The 24584-nt window shown below is 37.3% G+C and overlaps 1 protein-coding gene across 3 annotated transcripts in view; it reads left to right on the top strand.

The window, feature by feature from the left end:
- The window catches only part of TRIM37 (tripartite motif containing 37), a 55249-nt gene extending 32617 nt beyond the window's left edge, over positions 1-22632 (top strand). For 2 of the 3 annotated variants that reach the window (XM_072416546.1, XM_072416538.1), the window contains exons 19-26: positions 1220-1519; positions 8159-8293; positions 12661-12832; positions 13355-13476; positions 15675-15824; positions 18441-18519; positions 19615-19675; positions 19776-22632. In XM_072416546.1, the coding sequence (XP_072272647.1) occupies positions 1220-1519; positions 8159-8293; positions 12661-12832; positions 13355-13476; positions 15675-15824; positions 18441-18519; positions 19615-19636 (980 nt within the window). In that variant the 3' untranslated portion in view covers positions 19637-19675; positions 19776-22632. The remainder of the gene's footprint in view (positions 1-1219; positions 1520-8158; positions 8294-12660; positions 12833-13354; positions 13477-15674; positions 15825-18440; positions 18520-19614; positions 19676-19775) is intronic. The other variant, XM_072416554.1, reaches the window with a different exon arrangement.
- The last annotated feature ends 1952 nt before the right edge of the window (positions 22633-24584 follow it).

The raw sequence follows: 24584 nt of genomic DNA, 5'->3' as shown, positions 1-24584 counted from the left end.
ACCTGTCTTGGGTACTGAGCATAATCGTGCTTCCCAGTTGTTATTTTGGACTAATGACAGCAGAAGCATTTATGCTGCAGAGATCTGCTGGATGGATTTCTGGCAGATTAACAGGTTTTGTTGTTACACCTACAGGTTTTGCATTTTTTTTTCCTTTTAATCATGCTTTAACTTGGTTAGGTCCATAAATATTTGTACACTGACCGTTTTCAAAATGTTCTCAATGGAATTGAGATGCAGCTGAAGTGCAGACTTTTTTCAGACTTTGCATACTTTCATCAGTGAAGCTTGGGTGATCCAACAAACCTGGAATCGATCTGCTCCAGGATTCAAAACATTTGCTAGCAAATAATAGATGAGGATGAAGAAATCTATTCCAGGTTTGCTGGGTCACCCAGGATGTCCCGGGCTCAAGGGACAGAGGTTGAATGATGATGCTAGCTATCGGGTTGAGGGCAAAACACAATTTATGGATTCAGTATACTATTCATTTTTGGCTGACAATTTGCTTTAACCCATCATTTTAGTGTAGCAGAATTTGGATTTTTTATTTTTTGGGAGGAGAGTTGGGTGTTTCATGTGTTTTATTCTGTAAAAGGTTGAACCTTGACCACTTTTGTCTGGGCATTGGGGACAATTCCAGCCTGATGATACCATAATGTTTTGACAGATTTGCTAGCCATGTTACTTAGAGCTTGCAAAGATTCTGTAGACCAGTGGTTGCGAACCTTTTCAGTCTTGCGGACCACTAAAATTATCTGCTCCGGACCGCGCATGCACTGGGAGCCAGGTGTCACTCAAAGGGGGAGAAAACTCCCCATGATGCCATAAGCCTGCCCACTCTCCCATCACAGATCTGAGCCTGCGATAGTAGAGTGGGCGGGTTGTTTCCCGAGACAACCTGCCCACTTTCCTGAGCCTGGGGTTTGTACAGGGGACATGGTCCACAGCTCTGGCTGGTGCGCCCCACCAGCAGGGTCCTTCTCCTGACCCTGCTAGCGGTGGGGCACTGGCTAGAGCCGTGGACCACCAGTTGCCGACCGCTGCTGTAGACCACATTGGTAGGTGTATTATGTTTTGGATAATATTTCTTATAACATAATTACCATAAAATAAGTTAACTTGGTTGTAAAACTTTTTCAATAGTATGTAAACTACATTTGAAAAATCCTTAAAAACTGATGGTTTCTATACTGAAGTACATTTGCTTTCCCTCTAGCTTCTTGTTCCCGCAAGGACAGGGAAAATCGCGTTCAGCATACTTCTTGGCGAGTCTCTCCTGATCTGAAAATGCTCAAGAGGTACAAGTCTCAGGTTCTTGAGGTCCGCAGCAAACTATCTGCTGTAAAGAGTCAGTTATGTGATGTCAGGAGTAGCAGCGCAAGTGAAGGCCAGCTGAGCACAGTTGGAGAATTGGACTCGCTGGCAACAAGCAATGGAGAAGGCTGCAGTAAGTTACAAGAGCTGGGGATGGAATTGCTCCGAAAATCCTCACTTGCAAGCTGCTATGTGAGAAACAGTAAGTCTAAACAAATTGCCTTTTTTTTTCTCCCACATATTTCTCACATTTGTCTACCTTGAAAGATAGTTAAAGCGCTATGCCAAGTAATATAATTTTGGAAAGTGAAGCAACGTTTGAAGTGATTTCTGGTACTGGGTTCCCGCATATACAGTAGGTACTTCAATCTCCGCTGTCCAAGTTAGTTGCAGCGATCTTTCAAGATTCAAATTTTTTACATTGCTGCTGTGTCGGCCCTGTCTGTGAAGACCTATTTTAGACAGTAGGCTGATCGGGCTGTGGTTATGTCTGTATGTTTAATGTCACTTTTTTTAATTTCTACTATTGAAGCTACAGAAGATGGGGGGCACGAAGGGACTATAGTAGCACATGATCTGTGCTCATGCTGTCGAGTATACAGAAAACATCTACCCGCTGCTTCATCTTCTCTGCGGAGTTATGTGAATCTTCAACCTTTTCTTACTGTAATTTAAAGGGACTTTTCTAGCCCTCATTGATGTGTTTTTTATTTAGTGGATCAACGTACTATTGTGAGTCTGGTGTCTTTTTAAAGTTCTTGAAAACATTAAGACCTTTACAGTTCACCTTGTACTTGATACCATCCTGTATGGATTGTAAAAGCAATCAAATTTTAATCTGCTGCCTACTCAGATTTTGAGGTAGCTTTCACTGGGGGAAAATCCTAACTGTGGTCCACTGCTCTAGTGGATCTTGCTATAATTTTGGCTAAGCCAACAACCTTTTCTTTAGTTAAAACAGTGTTGCCCCACGTTTTGCCCTATCCTAGGTGTTTTGAATTTTGCTCATCAAGACCTTCCTACTAAGCCCAAATTAGATCGTTTGATTTTATATGCATTTGGATTAACAACTTGTAATGATAAACTGAGGTCTTCTGAACCTAGTTTCTTGTATTGGTTTTCTTTTCATTCACATTTACAGAATTCTTGCTGTGTCACTGATCTGCAAATCATTCTACCAAGCTGTTCTTTACCTGGCTGAGCTTCAATACATATTTTTTTGATCTGTTTTGATGCTGTTATTTGAGGTGCTACAGCAGTTTCCTTCCTTAGCAGAAGAAGCCCAAGGATACTTGGGAGCAAGTTCCGCTATTTTTATTTCTGCTCTCCTGCTCTTGTTGTGGCATTTGGGCCTTACAAATTTATTACAGTGCAGAAATGTAGAAGCTTTTAATCTTCCTAACCTTATGGACGGCACTTTGCATGATTGTGCAACCCAATGTTAGTATCCTCTAGGTCCCATGGTTTTTCAAAGACAGAAGTCTTTTTCTTTTTTGCCATGTTCCTACTCCGTTTGGTTTGAGTTTCAGCCAAAGGTCTTTCTGACCTTCTGATTTTTCTTTTCTAGTTCATTAGTTCATACTTGGAGGCAGTTGAACATTTTACCTTTCTGGTGCCTGAACATCCTGTTAAATGTGTAGCATCCTGTTAGATGTGTAGAACAGTTGATTTTTCTGTTTGTAGTCCACTTTGTAACAGAGAGGTTATCTCTGCAGTAGCTGAGAAAGCTTGAGAACAGGGGCTCATGTGCAAGTCATTCCCTAGTTTATGGTCCGCGCATGCATGGGGAGCCGTGTGTCACTCTGGGGAAGAAACTGAGCCTTTGGTGCATATGGCAGATGTTGTACGCACTCTGGCCAGTGCGCCCCCCCCAAGCCACAGACCACGAATGTGAGCTACTCACAGAATACATGCCACAGTCCTTCTAACCTGACATTTTGTTAATTGTAACATACTGCGTTTTATTCAGTTCAGAAACCTAAAGTGGTTTTGGTTTAAAAGAAAAAAAGTGTTGACAAAGACAAGAATCACTTTATAGTCAAGCTTAACATAATAGCAAACCTTTTATGTTCACGTGACATGAAACACTGAAACACATGACATGAAGCAATAAAACACTGTACCAAACTGAATTAAAAAGACCCAAAAAAAGGGGTCTGGCCAGTGATAAGATATTTACTGTATCTTACAAAGACTACTTTGGAAAAAGTAGTGCATAAAAAAACAGTGACTTACTGGATATCTTGTACAGCTTGAATACAAATTTGTTCAGTGATTTTTACACTACCATTGTATAGTGTGTAAAATCCATGATTTTATTACCAGTTAAATAAAGATTTTCATAATATTTTAAAATAATTTGACCAATAATTGAGATATTAGGTATTAAAAACCTTTTGGGCAAAGAGTGAGATTACTAGTGTGTATTTCATAGTAAATGTTACAAACCTCTCCCATTTCCTTCTACCTGTTTTAAAAGTGATTAATGTTTCCAGAAATCTATTGCTGTCTTGTGTACCTGACTAATCTCAAACAATGTTATCAGAAAGTGTGCTAGGACTATGGCTCCCCCATTCGATATGTTATGTTAAGAAAATGTATTCCTAAAATGTCATGTCATACAATGATAACCATGCTTCTCCACAGATACTCTGCAGTTAGCACTAAAACCTTAGTATGGGAAGTGTGCTACTGGCATGAGAAAAAGCCTTAAAAAGAAAACTAATGTGCACCACATCTAAGGACTGCAGTATAGTAAATGTTTGTACTTTGTTTCAGGTAAACTGTAAATAAATTTGATGCATGTTTACAGTGTATTTACCTAATGCTGATGAATTTTTCATGTACTTGAGGAAACAGATAAAAATGTTTGGTTCCCTTCAGGCTCTACAGTCATCCATAAACACTATGCTTATTACCTACCTTATCTGTGCTTATTATTTACCAATACTGTGTACCTGTTTTACCTGGGGGGGCTGGATTAATTCCCATTGCACTTATAATTTGGGCACTTGAGATTTGGGCACGTGACCAGGGTCCCAACGTGACCTTGCCTGTTGTTTATGGAATCCAGTATTTGTTATGAACCCCTAGATATTACATACAAGACATTCAGTGGTTTTATTTTAAAGATTTTTGTATAACACACTGAGGTTACATTCAATTTGCTTGATCAGAATTTATGAATTTTTGTTCTTTGTGAGTAACTTGAAGTAACCTCAGAGTCTTTTGCATTACCTTCTGATACATAGAAGCAAATTAGCATTATCAAAGAGAGCTGTGTGTAATAGGTAATGTTACTGCAGTTACTGATGAAAGTTGGCGTGTAACCTATTATGTTTGGCTGGTTTGGCCAGGGTTAATGCCATTCTCAGTAGCTCAGCAAAGGCAGCTGACACTGTCTGAAGATTTTAGGCTGTAAAGACCCATGTTCCTTTCATAAATTTCATGAGCCCATTTATCAGTGAAATACTTGTTTCTGGTTTATGTAAAAAAGCAGGTGCCCTCAATCTCTTGAAAGAAAAGGCTGATTCGCTGTTGATAAGACTGTTGTGGGCTGGACTGTGTTTAAAACGTCAAAAACAATTTATGCTGATTGCATCCAGGTAAACCCATAATTTTTTTCAAAATTAAATATAGTCCTCATAATATGTGCAGCCATCGTGTGTCTCAAACAAATAAGTGCAAATAACCCCCAGCAAGTGTCTGGGGTTGTAACAAGGACCCCCAACACCCTAGCTTTTATTGCTTATTCCTTTTGCAGCAACAAATTAAAAGCGAGGGTAAATGCAATGGGACCTTTTTATTGGTGGTATGTTTCTCCTTCCACTGGAAGCCTGTAGCCTATTTCACATGGGACTCTTGTCAGAACAGATGATACAAGTAAAGTGTTGTATTTTGGAACCTACATTTCAAAGGCTCTTGCTCCACATGGCCTTCGAGGTACAATGTCTATTCAGTTAAGCTCTTGATACTGTCAATAAGGATGCTACCAAACCCATCTCCCTTAGAGATAGAAGGCCAAGAACAGACTTCCAAGTCGCCTTCATTCTACAAAGAAATGTGATGTCTCCTCACCTTCCAAACAAAGCTTTCAGTTTTTAACCTGTGTCCCTCCACAGGTTATCAGATTTCCATTTAGTTCTTTTGACCTTTAAAAGTAAAAGTGTCAGTGACTCGTACTTGGGGCAGAATGGTTTTAGGGATTTTATTCAAACCTGTTAACTGTTCACCCCATCTTGGACGTCCAAGCTTTAAATTTATCCAAACAGATTTAGTTCAACACTTCTATGAAAAATCCACTAGATCTGCCTTCTTTTTTATCCTAGATGAACCCCATTAGGTTGCCGCTGCTTCTTGTTCTACCATGTGTAGGATGGCACAGAGAGACCATCATCCAGGTTTATGCATTGGGCTCCACTGTTTTCTGTAAAGGGACCGTTCCAACATTAATCTTCTTTTTTTTTTTTTTTTTCTTTTTCCTCCCCAAATTTTATAAGGCTGTATTTTGTTCACACGTAAATCAAAGTTCAACAAGGTGGATGTTCTAACACATCTGATGCCAACTTTGTAAGATACTTTCGGCTACTTAAGGTCAATCCAACTATGAAGGTTTTAGGAAAACTATTTTATAGTAAGGTCATATTTTTTTTTTCTATCCTGGCAACATTAATAATATTGATAACTACATAAATAGCTAAAAGAATTGCACATATAGTTAAAGTCCTTTCATTCCTGCTGAGCAATGCAGAAATGCTTTAACTATAAAATGAAGTACAGAAAAGCAGAACACATCCAGTGCTCCCTGGAAAATGAGTTAAAAGCATTCAGAACATCTACCTGTGGATAGTACATCCTAGTGTTCAAGTTGGCAAAGCATTTATTTACAGGCTTTTACCAAGAAGTATTTTATTTACTTTAAGGGGGTTCTAAACACATTCAGGTAAAAATTATTTTTGTACATGAATTTGATGGAGTGCCTCACTGGGTAGTAGGTTTGTGTAAGATGCAGAAAGGGATGGTCTAGCTTCAGCATGGTCAGTAAGTATTGATTCACTTTACAATGCGCAACAGTTTAACCATGCCAAGGGAGTCTGAAGAATAGGAGTATTTTTATTTAAGTATCCTGTATCCTCTTCCCTACACCAACTTATCCCACTCTCTCCACAATTCAGTACTTGCCAAGATCTAAACACCAGGTCTTACCTTCCCTTTGCCACTCTTGCTGACCATCCATCCTCAGTTCGAATTTCCAGGTATAGGGTATGGTGGGTATTACCGCTCTTCATATGATGTACTACGGTAAAGTAGTCATTTATCAAACCTCGAAGGCATGTTCACTTAGTATTGCAGTAACATTAGTAACATAGTTTTGGGTAGTCATTAAACTTAAATGTCTCTTTAAATTAGGATGTGAGCATCCACCAACTGATTTGCCACACAATCCCCTGATTTTGTCCGACTAACCTATAATGGTATAAATTATGCATCAAGACTAAAGTAAAGTTGTTAAAGTTAAATAAAAAAAAAATATTGTGTCCGATATTGCATATTTCCTAAAAATGTTGGTTTTATGGTGATTTCTGTCATTTCACAAACCTTGCACTGACTTTGACTATACCTGCCTATCTTACTTGTACACTAACTCAACATTAATGCTTTTTTTTCCCTTTATCAGCTTATTTGTAATTTTAGCAGTGGTGTCTAGAAATTTGTAGTTTATGGTGTATCCTGTTAGATTTTCAGCTGAGATTAGTTATCTATGAAACTAAAGTTCTTTAGAAAAGTAACATGATAGGCAGAGAATATGTTTACACTGGAAGAGACACTGGCGTGCCGTGATAAGGATGCATACCAGTGCTGCTTTCTGCTCCTTGTGTGATTAAACCTACATTGAAATATTACTGTGATTTCACCATGGAAGGTCCTTGCTTAAGCACGTCTTTCTATAGTGCGACAATGCTCTGTCCTCATTTTCCAATGGTGTATTGGCCTTTCGGGACGTTATCAAGATCTTGCCCTAGAAAATTCAATGCTGCCAACATATGAGGGCATGCATGTAAACAAGAATTTGCTCCAAAACAGCAGTATTAGGAATAATATAACAGTATTTCTACAATGAAAAATGGCAACTGTTGGATACAAGACCCTGCAAGTACAGAAAAGTACATGTTGATATACCAGAAATGCACATCGCTCCAAACTCTTTTGTGGTCCAGGAACATACTGTATTTTTGTAGAGTCAGAGTAGCGTCAGCTGACTTTGTTTTTGGTTACCTATTCATCCACTTCAGCAAATTGCTACAGCATAGAAGGTAATGATTGAAGTGCACACAGGACCTCTCTAAATTTCTTTTCAGGAACAATATGATTTTTTTTTGCAATTATTAAATCAATATAAACAAACTTTTTAATTATATAAAATAAAGCAAATAAGAAAGTTGTTGGACTTTAAATATTCTTTATGTATTTTTCATCCACGGCTTGTCCATGGTATGATGCTCATTTATATGTGTAAATAATTTTTTACTTTAGCCCAGGCTGGCTTAGTTTGAAATATTTGTTGTAACTTTGGTTTAACACTTTTCATGGTGGCAACAGAGGACTATAGTATGTTGAGACAAACATTTCTCTGTACTCCTGCTATCACCTATAACATTTTTGGGTGTTGCTTTCCTGTTGAATACATGAAATAGCACAATCTGTATACAATTATTTATATTAGAGACATGTTTCTTATATTCTCTGTTGAGATAAGATGCTAGAGAATGAGACAGGAGAAACATAACTATGTATCAAATATTTTTTTTTCCATAATATTATCCTTGTGACTTGTTTGTAGGTACCAGTAAGAAATGTAATTCCCCCAAGCATTCTAGATCCAGTGAAAGAGCAGGGAGTCTGTCTCTGAGGAGAGCTGTGGACTGTGGTGATGGTGGTCATCGTGTGAAAGGAGAAGGTCAAGTCTCTTCAGAAGGTAATTTACATGTCATTTGCTTTCTAGTGTGACTTCCTAAACAGGCGCTTGGGTCTGTGTGCTTCAGATAATTTTCAGCAGATTAAAAGTGGGCCGACTGACATTGGCAAGCCATTTTTATTTGGACATCCTCCTACCAAAACTTTATTAGGAAAAGGAGGGACTGTTTATCAGTTTAGGTTTTTCACTGGGTAAACACTGAAGACATCTTTTTGAATGCCTCATCTTCTAATGATATGCTGGGTGGATTACTAATCTCTGGATAGTTTTAGTTTTACTGATAACACAGGTCAACACGTCATTTTCATCAGATATAATTTTATGTGGGCTTTGTAGTAGTATTTTTTCTAGCACGCCTAGTGTTTGTGATGCAGCTAATAATGTATTGTGTGAATTTCGTTATAAATAGCCTTAACATATTACAACATTTAACGACCGTTTTCTTTTTATAACGTTAGGGACCGCACTAACTGCGATTTTATTTTATTTATCATCACGCCTAGAAATTGCCTTAAGGATCCAGACAATTTCAGCTAAGTTCATTCACAACGAAAGCACAACGTTGCCAAATTACCATAGCACTTAAAAAGATATACAAATTACATTTCCGCTGTCCACTTGATGACCAGGATAAATCTTCGGCTCCGCATGTCATCTGTACCAGTTGTTCCAATGAACTGCATGACTGGCTAAATCGGTGTAAAGCAGCAATGCCATTTGCAATCCCAATAGTGTGGAGAGAGCCACGAACCATCTAATCGACTGCTATTTTTGCTGCGTCAACAAAGGTGAATTCTCGGGTAAAACTAAGCAGCAATTCTGCAATTAGGCCTGTTCCCCTTGATGATTCATTGCCAGTTCCGGTAGGGCCACATGATGGACTTTCATCTGTAGAAGGTGATGAGGAATGCGCTGGAGTTCCAGCCAGTTACAACCCCGAATCATCTGATCCTTACTACTTGGACGATGAAGATTCAGAGACCTTTACACAAGCAGGGCTGAATGATCTCGTTCGTGATCTAAATCTCTCCAAAGACAAAGCAGAACTTCTTGCTTCAAGGCCTAAACTGAAGCACTTACTTGTAAAGGGTGTAACTGTAACTCCCTACAGAAAACTAAATCATAACTTGACAATGTTGTTCACTAGTGATGGCTCACTGTGCTACTGTCATGATATAAATACACTCCTTAACAGTTTGTCACAAGAGCATGTTCCATCTGAATGGTGTATCTTCATTGATTCCTCTAAAAGAAGCTTGAAAGCAGTCTTACTGCATAATGGTAATTCCAAACCAAGTTTACTGATTGCCCACTTCATTAACCTAAAGGAGTCCTATGACAACATGAAGTTACTACTTGAAGCAATCCAGTATAAAAAATACCAGTGGAACATCTGTGGGGATCTAAAGGTCATTGGCTTGCTGATGGGAATGCAAGGAGGATTCACAAAATTTTGGTGTTTCCCATGCCTGTGGGACAGCCGATCTACGGGAGACCATTATGTCAAGCGTGATTGGCTACCAAGAGATACCTAGAAGCCCGGAACAATCAGTGTCAAGTTTCTGCCTCTGGTTGATCTGCATAACATATTTCTTCCACCTCTCCATATAACGTTAGGCTTGATGAAGAACCTTGTAAAGGCTTAAATCAAACTCCACTGGTTTTCAGTACCTTGTTGAGAAGTTTCCAAACATAAGCACTGCAAAAATGAAGCTGAAAGAGTAGCTTGGGAAGCATTCAAGTGCCTGTGAAAATTTCCAGGGCAAACATAAGTCTCTTGCATACAAGGAAGGAGTTCAGAATCTGTTTCATTTATACCAGAAACTGGGTTGTCGCATGTCCATAAAAATACATTTCTTGCACTCACATTTAGAATTCTTCCTCGAAAATCTTGGTATGGTGAGTGACGAACAAAGAAAACGTTTTCAACTGAACGTTCAGTTAATGGAGCACCGCTAGCAAGGTTTCTGGAATGAAAGTATGACGGCTGACTACTGCTGAATTCTGTACCGCGACACTCCAGACAAAGAGTACACAAGAAAATCATACTCGCATCATAGATATCAATCATAGATCTATACCACAGTGTGCCATATTTTACTTCACACTGAAGATGTATGAACATTCACTACTATAACAGTACTCATAACTCAGGAACTGTACGTGTTAAAGGAAAAACTGAAACCAGATCTGAAATCTGCTGGAAAAGCTGATTTAGAAAAGTTTGTTATGGTTTCTGGGGATTATCAAAACTACTTTTTTGTTGACCTGTGTAATCTTTCTGATTATTTCAGTGTCTGTGCAAATTAGAGGGGCACCATGTCTGATAATTGGCAGAAATATTCCTGTACAGAAATTTTGTTCAATATATGGATCTTATTGAGATTTTGATTTGCAGTTTTACAGGATTGGTTGCAGTGTATCCTCAATTGTAATATTCTTTTTTGTTTCCTTAATGACTTGTTTTTTTGTTTCATCTTTATCCTCAAATACCAAGGGAAATAAATTTGTTTGAAGAGATTAAACCAATCAACTTAAAAATTTATAGAACACACTATTTTTAGTTAATTATGTCATAATATTATTAAAGGTAAACAACCAAAGAAACTAACATAAATATTACAATGTATTTGAGGTGATGGTTTTGATATGATTGTTTTGTACTTCTCTAATTCATGTTTCCCCATTCATTAAGCCAGGTCATTTGATGGTCATTTGCTAAGCTATTGGACACCCCCTGCCTGCATTGACTGATCATGAAGGACATATTCAGAAATCCTCACAGTGCAGAAAATCACACTCCATCCTTTCACTCAGGCTGTAGACATGCTGAGCACAAGGATGTTTAGCTTGTTTATTCCACAGGCATTGGAAAATAAGACCTCATCACATCTTTATATAGTTCCACTTCCAAACATTGTTTATGGAGCCAGAATCTACTCACCTCTACATCTTCTTAACTTCTATCTAACTATCTACTTAACTTCTTTTTACACACATGAAAAAATACATTTGAGCACATCAGAAATGTGTAGGTTTGTGAAATGCTACTTTTAACCAAAGCTAAGTAATGATGTGTGCATCATTTGGCTAATTTTCTACATCAGGGACTGAGAATCTGATGGTGATTTGAGTCATGGTAAAAAAGAGAGCCAAATAGGGAGTGATTCTAGAAAAAAACTACAATAGAGGGGCCTCCAGTATGAGAGATTCATCTTACATTAGATCATTGACCATAAACCTACAACTATAGGTGCGTACACACTTCCAATTTTTATCGTTCCAATCGAACGACGAACGATCGATTGGGCAAAAAATCGTTCGTAAAAAAGTAACCAACGACGCCGACGAACGAGGAAAGTTGTTGGAAACGAACGACCGGACCGGCGGATCGGATTGGACGACGATCGTTGAACATCGTTCGTGTGTACGGTCGTTCGTTGATCGTCCATGTTCTGAGCATGCGTAATGAACGAACGTTCGTTCACTTTCCTGTCGTGCACATAGTTCCTCTATCGCTCAAACGATCGTATCTATTGTGTGTACAATATCTACGAACGATCGTGTCGTTATCTCTATGTGCAGGATCGGTGCTATACGATCGTTCGTAGATATCGTGCAGGATCGTTCGTCGTTCGTTTTCCAACGATAAAAATTGGAAGTGTGTACGTAGCTTATGTCTGGACTTTGAATCATTTTTTAACAATCAGTAGCAAAGCCTAAAACTGACCTTTAAGCAGGGGTTCCCATCTAAACTAGGAGGCCAGGTCTTGCCAAGAACTACTACAGGATCAAAAAAATAAATAGCTGCAAGAGACTTGTCTTAAAAGACACCCAGATGTAGGTATTTTTAGTCATTATTGGTTTAGCTATTGTTTAGGTAATGCTATTGTAATCAACATATGTATTTTTTAAATTATTTTTTGTGTCACGTTTAAAGTAGTATATCATAAAGCTTTGAATTGAAGAATATTCACTTTCTTTGAATTTAGGAGATGGGAGGAGTACATTTTGGATTACACTAATGGCCCATTACATTGATCTGTAGAGCTGAGCCCTAGGGGGTTGGGTCAGGCCCCGATCCAAGGAACCTAGGTCAATATGTGTGCATACCAAGTAAGGCAATCTGACTAAAGATATGCTACTGATGTCATCATGGTCTGGTTTTAAGTTCATTTACTACTTGTTTAGAATGTGAATGTGTAAAATATATATATATATATATATATATATGTGTGTGTGTGTGTATATATATATATATATATATATATATATATATATATATATATATGTGTGTGTGTGTGTATATATATAATTTATTTATTTAGTAACCTCATCCATAATGTAAAACAACTTTTTGTCTTAAGGTTGTAACAGTGGAACCAAGAATGGAAGCAGACATGGATCACCAAGGTCTCTAAATAATGGGAGTCCTGAAGCGCCTTCTAGTTCTAAAGCAGACGAGAGACAGGCAGACCTACTCGGTGCTGAAATACAAGCAATGTGCCTGGAAAAGTCCAGAAAAATAGTGACATTAGGGTGAGTGGTTTTCTTTCTTTCTTCATGTCAGGACATTGGTGAAATTTATAATCGAAATTTATAGCTAGATTGTTTCCAAATACAGTGGTACCTTGGTATAAGTCCTTAATCTGTTTCTAGATCCTTGGATTTATACCAAACACATTTTTCCCATAAGAAATAAAAGGAAAATGGTTAATCCATTCCTATGAAAAAAAATCCTATTGTTATTGGCATATTACACATTGATTGGGCTGTATAAATTAATTTAAACACTGCTTAATACTAAAATACATAAATACAAAAGCAATTAGATGAAATAAATGAAAATCTAACCCCTATTTACCTTACTGAGAGGAGTCGAGTGGCAGCAACTAGCGTACTGACACTCGTAAACAGTCGTGGCTTTGTCTCCAGAGAGGTAAATAAGGGTAGTGTGCGGGTTGTGACTCATTCACTTCTTCATTCAAAGACCAAATTACTTTTGTCATTGCTACTATTTTTTTAAATTTAATTTATAAATGGAATCTTCTGAATTCAAAGGTCAAACTCCAAAGGATGGAGTGGAAAAGACAATTCACAAGCAGGCAGCCTGGATAGTGACCAAGAAGCTGGGGACATAAATCCTGTGTTATCTGATGGCGCTTCCCCTTATCCTGATGAAGGTAAAGTAAAAAAAAAAATGCATGTATTTAGAGTTGTATGAATTTCATAAAATGTAAATATACTAAAACTTGCTCATTTAATTCAAAACCATGATTTGAAGAGTTTGGTATCCATTTTAATTTGATGAGCTGAAATAACTACTGTTTAGGGATAGTTGTATGTAATAAATCTATATGCCTGTTTCAGTTGATAAATTGGGCCTGCATGAAACATTTTAGTTTAAAGCTAGCAAGTTACAAAAATGTTAACTGTTTGATATCCTGCAGCACTGAATAGGCACTAGGATGTAATTATAAAACATTTTTTTTAACCAACAAGTATATAAAATAAACACAATTTGTTATACAAAGCTCCTTGTTTGTGGTTTTCCCTGTTATATTTTCATCAGTAATTATGAACTGTTTACCCTGTCAGAAGACATTTGGAAGAAGTTTGTTTGGTTTGCTATACAGCAGTTATGACTAGCTTTTTAGGTGTATATGTGGCTTCGGTAGAGCATAAACTCTCTGTACTCCAAGAAGCAGAGGGAACGCTTTATACATTAATGTGTGCTGTATAGTTGGTTGCTGTGCATTGCATGTTTCCAATTGTCCTACCACCTAATTGTATCTAACAAGCACGGCAACTGTTTTTTGAGGTTAATGTAACTGATGGTAGGGAGAAGTGTTTTGGCAGCACGGTGTGTACTGTGTATATACCCAGAATTTACATGAAGATCTCATTGAAATCACTACTAAATGGACTGATGAGAGACTTAATTTCTTTAGGCTAATGTACCAACGGAAATCCTATATTCAATAAAATCTTTTTACATTGAATTTACAATTTATTGTAACATCTAGAATTATTAGCACTTACACTTACTAGCACAGTACTGAGGAAATACCAGTTGCATTTAACTGTTTTCTTGATGTTTAGTGGCACAGTGGTTATATATTGCTTTTTGATTTTTCATTTTCCCCTCCCTCTACTTATTCATGCTGACATTGCGGTATATGCGATCGCCAGTGCAGGTTTGCAACCAGTATGTCAAGTTGCCTGGATCTGGTGACCTTGCTGGTAGTGGCGTGCGCTCAGCTAGTTGTCTGGCAGTGGTATCCGCACTGTATATGACACAGGGCCAGTCGCATGCGCCTTTTTTCTGATTTTGCTTTTAATGTTGTTTTACATTGGTTATCGAGCCCTTGTTTCTTACAGGCATTGGTATTCTGTTCATTTAGTCACGTGGTTGCAGGATTACAGTTGTTAAAGTGTCATTCCTTTTGGTATATAAATTAGGTCAGTATGACAGCCCGACAACTAGTGTTTTCATTAGGAGGTTTTAACCACCACATATTTCTCCTATACCTGGTTACCTTTAAATGACTAAGTGGTTTCCTTGTTAATTTTTCCATTACTAGCTGTCTTTGTATGCTAGCCAGGTGGGTGAGTGAGGGTGGGGCATTCAAGATTTCACTGCCAGCAAATTATAACGCTTGGTAGAAGAGGCTTTCAACCACTCTGTTCCCTAATGCACCATATTGTGAACCCCCTACATTCTATGTGAAAATGCAAGCTGCAGGTGGAAAACAAAGTGTTCCCAAACATAAATCAAAATTTATGTGTTGAAATTTGTTACGTTTCTAAACACACACTAAGGAAAAAAAATGTGCGATCTGAATCCAAAAGCTTACTTGAAGCAATTCTGCAACAATTCCTAACAACATCTATTGTTTGCTGGCTGTGTTAGCTGCATACATCTTGATTTTTGTAAGTGATCTGTAATACAAAGGTGTTTTGTTTATTTCTTTCTAAATCTCTGTATTCTTCCACCCCTGCACTCATTTGAATTTCAATGACAGATAGCTTGTAGTAGAGAACTTATATTAAGGTGCCAGCATCCATCCTTATCTGCAGCATGTGAAAAGTGTGTAGGTGTTGGCATTTAGAGAAGGTCTTTCAGTGACATAGTATAGGAGACGTTTTTCACGCTTAGTCACTGCAGCGTGATGTGTTCTACTGTACTATTTAGTCTCATTTGCAAGATTACCGGATTAACAATTTCAGTGCTTCAGCCATTAATAGATTGCCTATTATTCATCACAAAACACAGTGCTGATTACACAGAATGGAATGTATTTACTTTAGATGTTGTTCTATGTTGTGATTGGCTTACTAGATATTATGTTCTGATCTTTTTCTTTCTTTATTCTGACAGCTACACTGTGCTCCAAGCATGTTCTGCACATTTTGCCTGGTATGAGCAGTGACAGTGACATTGAGTGTGATACAGAAAATGAAGAACAAGAAGAAAGCCTTAATTGCACTGGCTTCAATGAAACATTCACTACACAACCTTCAGCTGATGGTGAGAGTCTTCATCTCCTGAAAGTAGATTCCGATATTATAATTGCTGATTTATTTTCAAGTTCCAAATTTCTTTCAAGTTGCAAAGTCAGCAGGCAATACCCATGTATACCCTACCTAAGCTGCAGCTTGTTTTATAACTTACATTAAAAAAAATATTTTAGGTTTTAGTACTCACCACCAGATGTGTAGCTGTTGAAGGAGCAGTTGATTATCATGACAACCATGGCAAGGTGACCTATCTTGCTGTGCAATTACAAGTGAAGATGCAATTGTACAGGAAAATGTTCTCTCTAAGCCTCTTACCTTACAATAGCTGAAGTCAATGTGAAGTGAGTGGCAAAGCAGCTTCCTATTGTAAATACAAAGTACACACTTCATTCTTTATAGATTTGGGACACGTTATACATGTTTCCAAGTCAGGCTCTGCCAACACTATCACCCACCATACTGTATTTTTAAATAAAATAGGAAGGCTGCCAGAGGAAGCTGTTACTACCCCAAAGAAAATCTATGTACTTCTATGTAACTATACAGTTCAGGTAGCATGGAGCCAGATAGAAAGCATATTTGTTCCAATAAATTATCTAACTTAGACTTGTACTATAACAAAGAGTAAAACACTGTATATTAGAAGACTGAACTGCTTATATGATGAACCTTTTTATATTTAAACTACTCAAAAAGATTTTTAGAATATATTTTTATATGTTTACATCAAGTGAATCACTTGCATACATACTGTGTATCTGGAAAACAAAACTCTATATCATTTCATTCACCTCGCATTTCAAGGAATCTACTTGCTTAGACAAATAAAACAATTATATCTATTTAACGTTTAGAGATGTCACCTTGCTTTAAGTCATCCAGCATTAATCTGCATATCCTCTGTTTACTGGTTCAGAAACTGTCTACCGCAGTGTTTTTCAACCTTTTTTGAGCAACGGCAGCACACCACAAATCTAAAATGTTACAAAATGACACTCTGTAGTTTTATCTCTTGTCTCTAAGAATAAACAAGGCAATTGAGCTACCTACTGCCACCCACTGACATGGAAGAGTATTACATTACGCTGCCAGTTACTACAGCACAGACACTCGACAATTGTAATTGGATAATTTCCCACTCTACACCTGAAGATCTCTCTGCCTTGGCACAGTGGTTGAAAATCACTAGTCTACAGCAAATGTGTAACCGATTTACCATTGACTTGGAACTATGCAATTTAGCTGTGTGTGATGTACCACTAACACAGTTAAAACAATAATATGTTAAGTGCTTGTTGTCTACTTTCACATTATTCATTTTATTGGATATAGTTTGATACCCCTCCTTCAGTAGCTTTCCTAGGTTTTTTCTGCAGTCACTCAACCCAATCACAACTTTATTTGACCTGTAATATCATAGCTTTCAATGGCAAATAGTTGTTGTTGGCTACGACTAGCCAAGTGACTAGTGAGTTGCACAGGAAACACTAGGTGGCGATATGTACGTTGCAATTTCTGAGCTTGCAGTCATGTTGCGTCGTCTTCACTCATGTCAGCTAGAACTCCTATTAAAGGTCTCACAGTGCTTTATGACACTTTGGAATAACTAACCATATTTATTATCGGATATTATAGATATAGGTGACATGACTATGTACTTTGTAAGGTGCCGCGTAACATGTTGGTGCTATATATAAATACTGTGTAATATTAAAAAGCAACTGGTTACCCTGAGTGGGTAAACTCTAAAAACATTTTGCAGAAATTGTATGGTGCACAGCTGCTTGCTGAAATGCAAATACAATGGAACAGATTTGGAAAGCTGGTGTTATATTTTATTGTAATTTAACGATTACAGAAATGGTAAATCCTAAATAAACAGTTGCTTTAAATAAAATGGTCCAAAGTTGTGTTTAAAAGACTGGCAGGCAAAGGATATGTATATTTTATTTAAAACAAAAAGAGAAAAAGTATGGCTGTCACAACCTGGGCAAATCAAACTGAGCCAAGATTAAAAAAAGCAGAAAGAGATCAGTGGAATACTCATCACATTAAAAAAGGAAGAAAATGTGGGGGTGGGGGAATACAACATGTAAATAGAAAGCTTTGACTTACATGTAACATCATCCTAGCCATATCTCTGTATGCACATTCCAATTTGACAAATTGTGTTTTCATTGTAAACTCGTTTCAATTCACCAAACATGTGGCAGTTTTAGCTTTAGTACAATATATAGCACATTTACAATGCATGCTTTATCATGTGGTCCAGCAGGCCTGATGTGTATGTAGTATACATAGAGTTTAATCTAGGCCCTGGTGGCCCTACAAGTGGGGTTTCTCTTCCTCCTATTGGTTAGAAGCTTAAAATTGCCTCCTGAAGAATAAACCCAGAATTTTATATTCCTTGGTGCTTTTATGATTTTGCCTATAAAACTGTAAAGCCTCATCTGGTGCAGGGTGTTCTTTAATATTTCTGGTGAAAGACTACAATAGTGTAACAGATGCAAAGAGTTTTTTTCTTCAAAGCCATCAAAAAGTTTTTATTTTAAACCCAAATGCTAGAGCAATGTATGGCACGAAGAAAATGTGACTAAATATCAAACACATCATTATTTTTCTGCAGATCAAGGCTGTTCTTTTCCAGATGACAATAATATAAGCTCAGAAGACCTTCATTTTGCTGCTGAAGAGGAAAGTGGAAGGTGAAACAATAATTTATTTGGTATTACTGTATACATTTTTCTATGTTCTATCCTGGGCTGTGCATTTGTACCCACATGTAGGGCCGGTGTTATAGCACAGTGGTCGCCAACTTTCCGACCTCACAGACCACTGAATCCATGGAATCCGGACCGCGCATGTGCAGGGAGCCAGGTGTCACTCAAAGGGGAAGAAACTTCCCCCATAGTGACGTCATGATGCCGGACCCTGCCCACTCTCCCATCGCAGGGGACTTAGACCGGCTTGCTAAATTCTGGGGGAGACAGTAGGACAGACAAAATTTAAGTCCACAGCCCTGCGCCACTGTCCCTCCAGGATGTTTAGCAAGCAGGTCTGAGCTTGTGATTGGGAGAGTGGGTGGGTTGTGTCCTTAAGGGACAGATTAAAGCTCCGCTTTATGTAACCCTTATGAAAGTAAAGCAGAAATTTCTTTTCGAAGAAAGATTAAAACCAAAAAAAAAAAGCTGACTACTGCGACCACCCCTGTTACTATGTATTCCAACCTTTGTACTTGTCACTTTTGCTGGACATGTTGTAAAGGTGGGGAACGTATGTTACAAATATCTGTAAAAAATCTGTGTATACACTGAAAGAGCAGAGTACAGAATGAGATGGTGTGGCATGCTCAGCACAGAGAAGAGAAAAAGTCCATAAAGAAAAGGGAGTAACTCTAAGTTTGTTTTTCTTATTACCCTTGTCATGAAAATACAAACTTTTGAGCCATCACAGAAAAGGAAATGTTCCAGCGTCTAATAATTTCCCCAACCTAATAAAAATTTCCAGGTAATTTTAGTTGTATCTACAAGGCAGGAAGTAGAGGAAAATACATTTAATTGTGTTTTATTATGAATAGTACTGATATCCCCCCCCCCCCTAAAATTAGGGAGGATCCATACATTACAAATGATGCCTCATACTGGAAGGTTACCCATTCAGGCTCAAATGTATTGGTCTTTAAGCCATCCAGGGGATTTCCCTGGAGACCTGCCATTCTTTTAATGCTAGAAAAACAATGAGGAGGAGTATTGGCAGGCACTGCTGTGCAGCTTATGAACCTTCCTTGTCCCCTTTTGCAGGAAGGATGCAAATCTGAGCTGACAGGCATGATGCAATGGTAATGAGCAGGATCAGCATTAAGTAAGAAAATGGTCATGGTGTTTCTGCATGGATTAGAGCTGAAGTCATCTGTTAATGTACAGTATGATGATATTCATTGGTGTTTCTTTTTTTGACACAGGTAATTTGGCGAAGAACAGTTCTGTGGACTGCAGGCTGAACACTAGACTACTTAAAGATTTCCTCTCTGTAGGATGCATATACACTGTTATTTATTTAGGTTGCCTGCAATGGCAATGACGATCAATGCTACACATGGGGCCTTCATAAATCACATCAAAGAAGCAGCTGAGTACCCCCTCCCATTGTAAACATGATATGAAAAGAAATCCCTTGTGATTAGAACAGTGCAGAAAAGGGATGAATAAAATCCAAACCTCTCCAAATAAAAGGGTATCTTTATTATTCTGAAAAAAGAGCAATTATTTACTACTGTAACTCTCCATATGCAGAGTTGATCAGTTGCCTGTCGGTAGAAGGCTAAACGATCTAGATTTAATTTTATGGTTATGTCTGGATATTGATGGCCTGACCCACTTACTCGTTTTACTTTCCACATTGACAAACTGTATCATTAGAGTTCTGAACCCCACCACTACCTTGGTCGCATTCTATAAAAAAATAAATTATGCTCACCTTAGAGAATAATGCCATTATACAACTATATATGTATTGGGATAGTGTTCCCCCCCTTCCCCACTGGGTGCTGTCCTGTCACAGTTCAAAGCAGTAATATAGCAACTGGTGGGAGATTCTCTATCCAATATAACAAGTGGCTGGCACCAGTGGCTCCAGGCCCATATCTCTATCTTCATTTTTTTTTTTTTTAGTGACCAACGTTTTAGATGTCAGATCATTTTAAGGCCAACAAAAGCGCCATAAATATGCAGATTCTATTCATGTTATTTATTTTTGTTTTACCTGTTTGTGGTTTTCCACCAAAAAGTATGCCATCATCTGGACTAATTACAAGAGAGCTCAGATTTCCTTTATCATGGGCATGACAACTTTGCACATGTGCCTGTATTGTGAGTATTTATTAAACATGGCCTAAGGCATGGTAAAGGCAATAATACAATGCTTGTATCTTCTGAAATAGAATGATATAAAAAGCCTTTTCCATCCACATACAAGTGCTGAATTGGTGCTACAAGATTGATGTGATCAGCAATAACCTAACTGATAAAGAAAAAGCTGACGTTCAGTTCTTCATTTAGTTTCTTAAACTTTCCTAGCCTTTCCCTTTTTTTTCCCCCCCAAGCCGATGTTTTTCCCCTAAATGTTTTAACACTGAGAAGTGTTGACTACATGTGTAGTGCCTGGAAATGCATAAATATACAAAAGTTTTAAAAATGTAGGTTTGAGATCCAAGATTGAGCTACAAATATCTAGAAATCTGTAAAAAGAACTGCGTGTCAACAATTCAACTTCTCCTGTTCATTTTCAACCCACTACTGCTACACGGATATATCTAATGTCTTACTGTAAAGCTCATATATAAATCTCCTTCTATTGTGATGTGTTATAAAAGGTAAATTTTCTCTTCTTCGTATACTTTGTAGAGATAACAGACTGGTGCTTGCTATTAATGCATGGGAGCTGATATTGGTAGACTTGCACTCATTCTAAGAATGTTGATAGCGAATAAATGTGCAGTGTAGAGTTCAATGTTTTGACCCTTCATGGTTATGCTTTTTATTTTTTAGTTAAATCATTTGGGCACTTCTATTTTAACTAAAGGTAAGCAGCAGTATCCAGATCAGAGAAGTTAATTCTTGATATAGGTAGGGATGTATGCTAGTAAAGACTTCATACCAAACAACCTGAACTGTTCTTTCCAATGACTTATTTACCTTCATTGTGCTATGAGCAATAGTGTACAGTGTTACACACCATTATTAGACATTTGGGTTTTGATAGGATCAGGTGAATGCTTTTGTATCTGTGGGTAAATGTACATCCTTATATCAAATTATTATTACTGCTGTCATAAAGGGTGGTGGCACACTGCACATCTTTGGACTTACCTTCATATTTATAAACTTGTAAAGATTAAAAACTGTATGCACTTTCCATCTTCACACAAGCACATGTATTTTTTTTTTTACTTACATGCTGAAGTTAAAGGCTTATTCCCTTCCCAGCTTGATTCTCTGGTATTGGGTAGATGCTGAAATGCTATCGCTAGCCATCAGCTTACAGCTCTGTAGGACTGCAGAGAAGACCTGACAATGAATTTTCTGCAGTCATAGTAGCCAGCATGTGAACTTGCACACTGGAGACCACCCAGTACCATTTGAGAGCAGAGTTTAGGCACTGAAAGCAGTGAAAGCATTGCATTAGTTACGGTTTGTGAATTCATACAATAACATGTGATCTATAGCTCATTGTGTTAGTGCATCATATTCTATTCTGCATACCACATAAACTTACTCCTCTACTAGAGAATAGGTGTGTAAAGTATCTGTTTATTTTGCTTCTTTACCAACGCCTTGTGTTTAATGATAAATACCCTATGGACATAAATATCTTGCACTTGTGATGGCATATTTTATATTGTATTACTTTCTGTGTCACTAGTCATTGCTACATATTTGAGGGATTTCCATTTTGTACCACCAATGGTAAAATTGTTAGTCATCTTGTTTGCAATGTTAAAATTATTTAATTGGTAGTATTTTAATATAATTTGAAGTCTTTTTCATTCAAATTTATAACCAAACTCAAGGGTTGTTGCAGCTTTCCTTGTCTATTACAGCTGAGAGTTAATATTGCCAAACCTGTTGCTGCTACTGTTTGTATTGTTAATGTTGCCTAAACAGTTGGTACAAGCTATATATATGGGATGTATGTATTTAAACTTGTCATTGTCCTTTTACTTGTGAATTATTATTTTATAGATGGTTTACATTTTATTTTTAATGTTCATTTACCTGTTGCACTTTTTGTTAATAAAACTGAACATGGGAACAAATGTATTTAAACATCTGTTGTGTTCATGTTTTGTGTGAATGCTATAAAAAATATTTTGTTGAACCTCTACAACAGTTTCCAGAACTGTGAGAACCCCCCAAATACTTTCTGTCCTGGGGGAATCCCCTTGTATGAATCTATATCTGCTGCTCACAGTACATTGGCTTGTTGTACATGGTCAGTGGGAAGAATGCCATCCTTACAGATAGACAAAATGAAGATTTGTGTCTCTCGGGTCAGTTTAACGAACACAAACTGCTCATTGCTCAAGGAAACGCTGTCAACCTCTGGAGGAGCCCTGGTTGAGAAACACTGAGCTAGACAGCAGATGGGAGGTTGTAAATGTTCGTGTTTTTACAAAACATAACATTTGCTGAAATTCTGGAGAAATAGAGCTTCTCCTTTAGTAAGTTCTGCAGTTAATATCACCAATGGATGTTTGCAAAGGATAATCGATTCATAGTAACCCCTTAAAAGGTGACAGCACACTTTTTTTACGTATCCAAATTATTACCCAGAATGTCAGTAAGATTATAGGCAAAGTATAAACCCATTAATAAATGTAAGACATAGCATCAATATTCATTAACCTGAAATGAATTGTGTACTACAAGAAAGGGGAATGTAACCTTCTGGTTTATAGTTTGTACATCTTTTTAGGGGCATCTTGCGTTATTGACGTTGAGTTTTTTTTTTTAATTGCTAAAATGGTGAATGTATCTGGAAACTTTTAATATTCTCTCTAACAAAACCTGGTACAGAGACATTTATTAGATCAAAGTAAAAATGTGTTTTGTCTATTATGTACACAGTGTAGAAATGTTCTACTGTCCAAGGCCTCTGGTTAGCTGGGACACCATAGGGATTTACCTTAAGAAAATTATTTTTTTTTTAGCAAATGTACATTTTCAATTTGAAGTTTTTTTTTTTCCTTTGGATGTGATTGGCCATTCAAATTATTTTAGCATATTGACTCCAATGTTTATTTAAAGGAAGTTTGCCAAGGGTAAAAAAACAAAAAAAACTTGCAAGAGCTGGTATATGCAGCCTTCTGGTGGCTCTTCATCTCTTTCCTCCCCACTGTTTCTGAGCTGTATCCCATTTAGTTTTTTTTTTTTTTTTTAGCATCCTTCAATTCTGGGTATGTTCTGCCACGCACCCTGGTTCCTGCTCCCAACTTAGGGGTTGCCCCAGGATTAGGAAGTGATGTCCATGTAGGATGGGACACAGGCTTCAACACTTAATTTTTTGCATGTCTATTGATTATAACTGTTGCAATTCACTGTATTTGGATTTTCTTTTACTCAAGCAGTTGCATTAAAGCAGACCTGTATTTGTGACTAATGAGGATATTATAAGTTGTTTACATATCCTTTCATTATGTGGAGGAACAAATTAAAACTAGTGCTGTACTGTAAATTCCAGTTTAACCACCAATGTGTACCTAAAAACAAACCCCTTCAATGAAGAGAGAGACACATGAGAAATTATTATGGTTTTATTTTATTATTACTATACTGGTCAAATCCCAACAACAGTTTTTCTTATCTGATAGAACAAGTTGAATTTTAGTTAATACACACATGGGTTTTGTCTTTGAAAACACAACTAGCTTTATCCAAATTAAGGTAGAGTGCACTGGTTTTAAAAACAAACAAATGAAAACTCTGTAAGAAGTGCATTTAAGCTCTTAAAAATAAGGTGGAAATAAAAGAAAATAATTTTTAACATATATTAGACTCATTGTATATATCACACATGTAGATTTTGAAATACAACACTGTAGTAGAGAAATAGCTATGTTCATGACTCAATATATGTAGTCTGGTATAGTATATACAGTATTATCTGTAATTTTATTAGAGTACACAGGAAACCAATTGTACAAAGAAAAAGAAAAATGAATGTATTCATATGCTTTAGTGTACAATAGTCCTCTAACAGGCATTGAGCTATT

Source organism: Pyxicephalus adspersus, chromosome 1, assembly GCF_032062135.1.
Source record: "Pyxicephalus adspersus chromosome 1, UCB_Pads_2.0, whole genome shotgun sequence".
NCBI lineage: Eukaryota > Metazoa > Chordata > Amphibia > Anura > Pyxicephalidae > Pyxicephalus > Pyxicephalus adspersus.
This window is presented reverse-complemented; position numbering and strand designations above follow the sequence as displayed.